General features: G+C 54.8%; 1 protein-coding gene across 1 annotated transcript; it reads left to right on the forward strand.

The window, feature by feature from the left end:
• The first annotated feature begins 1,023 nt into the window (after window positions 1-1,023).
• LOC120653588 lies at window positions 1,024-2,424 on the forward strand. The gene has a single exon (XM_039931302.1). The coding sequence runs from the start codon at window positions 1,024-1,026 to the stop codon at window positions 2,422-2,424; it is 1,401 nt and encodes a 466-aa protein (XP_039787236.1).
• Window positions 2,425-2,658: the final 234 nt, after the last annotated feature.

A 2,658-nucleotide genomic window follows, 5' to 3' on the forward strand; every position in this document is an offset into this window, starting at 1 on the left:
AGGGGGGGATTTGGAAGGACTACCAAAATTGCAGCCCATTTGCTCTCCTGTTGGAGATTAATTTTTGATGTCCACTGATTAAATCTTTATATGGCAGCTCATTTGTTCTTTCTACTGGAGTTGCTCTTATATACTTTCTAAATATACTTTCTAAATAGGATCTCTCAAGTAGGGAGTTATTTCTGAAAATGCTCTTCAAGAAGACGGGTGTACACTAATAATCACCCAATGAGACCTGCATACGGTTGGGGAATACACTCACCGTCCGGCCCTTAGCATCCGTACCGGTTCCCGTGGACTCCGCGTTTTCTTTCTTGCCCTTTTTTCCACCAGGACAGTGCTCTCCACTCCTGTCTGGCGCGGTGGTGCGGGCTCCCCGCGGTGGCGGCGCGGTCGCCACCTCGCGGACGCGTGCGTGGGGGCGGCGGCTGTGCGGTCGCTGGCGCCTCCACCCGCCCAAACGAGGTGATAAGGTCCACGGGTATTTTAGTTTTTCTACCCACATTCTCTCACTTTTAAGGTTGCAAAAATGTTGTTTAATGGGAACAATGTGCCACACACAAAATGATATATTCAAGATGTGATACAGTGATAGAGACTAAATCAAGAAATAGAGTGTGCTGCCCATAAAACTATATTTTCAGAATGTGCCGCACACAAAAAAAAAAACTTCTAAAACTGCTTTTGAAGAAGATGGGTGTACACTAACCACATCATTAAAATATATATTTGAAATTTCGCATCAACCGGAGGAGAAAAATCTAATGCGCCCAATGAGACCTGCATACGGTTGGGGAATACACTCCAGTCAACCTAGAGTAGGTGGTCCACAAAGACCAAGAGCAGGAAGCCAGTGGTCGGCACGGGGAATTACAGCGGGCTCACAAAGACCATGTCCACCCACCGTCCGGTCCTCAGCATCCGTTACCAGTTCACGTGGACTCTGCGTTTTCTTTCTTGCCCTTTTCTCCACCAGGACAGCGCTCTCCACTCCAGTCTCCACTCCCAAACCCTAATCGCAAAATGGAAACTGTAGACAAGCGGCAGCGGGCACTCCTGGCGCAGCCGCCAGCGCCGCCGCCGGCGGAGGACGCCGCGGATCCGGTCGCCGCTGTTTTCGGCAACGTGGACCTCCTCCGCGAGATTCTCCTCCTCCTCGACGCCCCGTCGCGCCTCATCCGCGCCGCGCTCGTCTCCACGCGCTGGCACGACGCCGCCAGGGACCCGGCGTTCCTCCGCCGGTTCCGTGCGCGCTGCCCGCCCGCCCTCCTGGGTTTCTTCGCCGCGTTCGGCCAAGGCACCCTTTGGCCGCTGGCGGCGCCCCAACCCAAGGTAGACGTCGTGCGCTTCGTGCCCCTACCTCACCCACCGGAGCTCGACGGCGCCGCGCGCCTCGTTGGCGCCACCTTCAACGGCGGCGCACCCACGGATCTCGTCGTGGGCTGCCGCAACGGCCGCGTCCTCGTCAAGCACGGGGGCCGCCACGGCAAGAAGTACTCTGTGCGCACCCCACTGCGGTCGGTGGCCCTCGGTAGTGTTATTCGGCGGCCGGCGTCGTTCCCTTCCCGCGATCTCATCACACAAGGCGTCCCCTTCGCGCAGGTTGAGCTCATCCCATTTCCCGGCGCCGGCGGCGATCCCCGCGACGCCGACGCCAGCACCCTGTCCGCATTTGGCGAGACGATCATGATGCCCTCCAGGTTCGATTCTACCATGGGGAAATTTATCCAGCAGGTAGTGTATGTCCGGCGGCAAACTAGAGGATGGGCGACCCACGTCTCGCCCCCATTGGAGCTCCCTGTTCCGGTGGTGTTCCACAGAGAACCCTGCAGCCTGCTGGTGGGGGGCAGGTGGCTCTGCATGACCACCGTGCTCGGTTGCATCGTCGTCTTCGATCTGGCCACAGAGACCTTCTCCGTGGTGAGCTTCCCCGATGGCGTGACGGTGTCCTGTGTGGAGCTAGACATCCTGGACCACACCCTGGCAAGGGCTGGGGATACCGGGATCTACCTCGTCCATGCCAAGGGCGTGGAGCTTCATGTTTGGTTCCGGAGGATGGACGGAGGCGCAGCAGGCATCTGGGAAAGGGTGGAAACTGTTTATCTCCCTATGTTGTTTGGTGACCTTGTTGCCATGAAAATCTGGGATTATCTTGTTTCCCGGAATGCTAAATTGGTGGACGTCGATCACTTCTATGTTTGGGATTTGGAATACGGTGTAGAGGTTCATGACGTTGTTGGGGATGACGCAGAGTTTGTGTTCCTGACAGTGGCAAAACATGGGCCCGTGTTCTTATTGGATGTCAAGAAGAGGAAGGTCGAGAAGGTGCTGCAGACGTGTGGCGATGGTCGTCAGCTGTGTGGGATCTCTGCCTTCATGATGCCATGGCCTCCAGTCTTCCCAGCATTGAGCCAAAGGGGGTGATGACGGTGGTGATTATATTTACAAATAAATGGTGTTGTTCACATGCTACACAATCAAGTGAATTCTGTTATTTCTTCTTTTTGTTGAGAACATGTGATGGTTTGGTTTCTCTGGGCAATTTTTATTTTCATTTTGCTTATTTCTCTGTTGGACATGTATGTGTCGGCTCTTTTAATTAGCTTGAGGGATATTCTTTGCTTGCTTTGGTGCATCCCTCTCATAGGTGTGGGTTGC

The sequence above is a fragment of the Panicum virgatum genome, chromosome 1K (genome assembly GCF_016808335.1).
Source record: "Panicum virgatum strain AP13 chromosome 1K, P.virgatum_v5, whole genome shotgun sequence".
Lineage (NCBI taxonomy): Eukaryota > Viridiplantae > Streptophyta > Magnoliopsida > Poales > Poaceae > Panicum > Panicum virgatum.

Coding starts and splice junctions, on each gene's coding strand:
- LOC120653588 (XM_039931302.1), top strand. CDS start 1,024: ATGGAAACTGTAGACAAGCGGCAGCGGGCACTCCTGGCGCAGCCGCCA.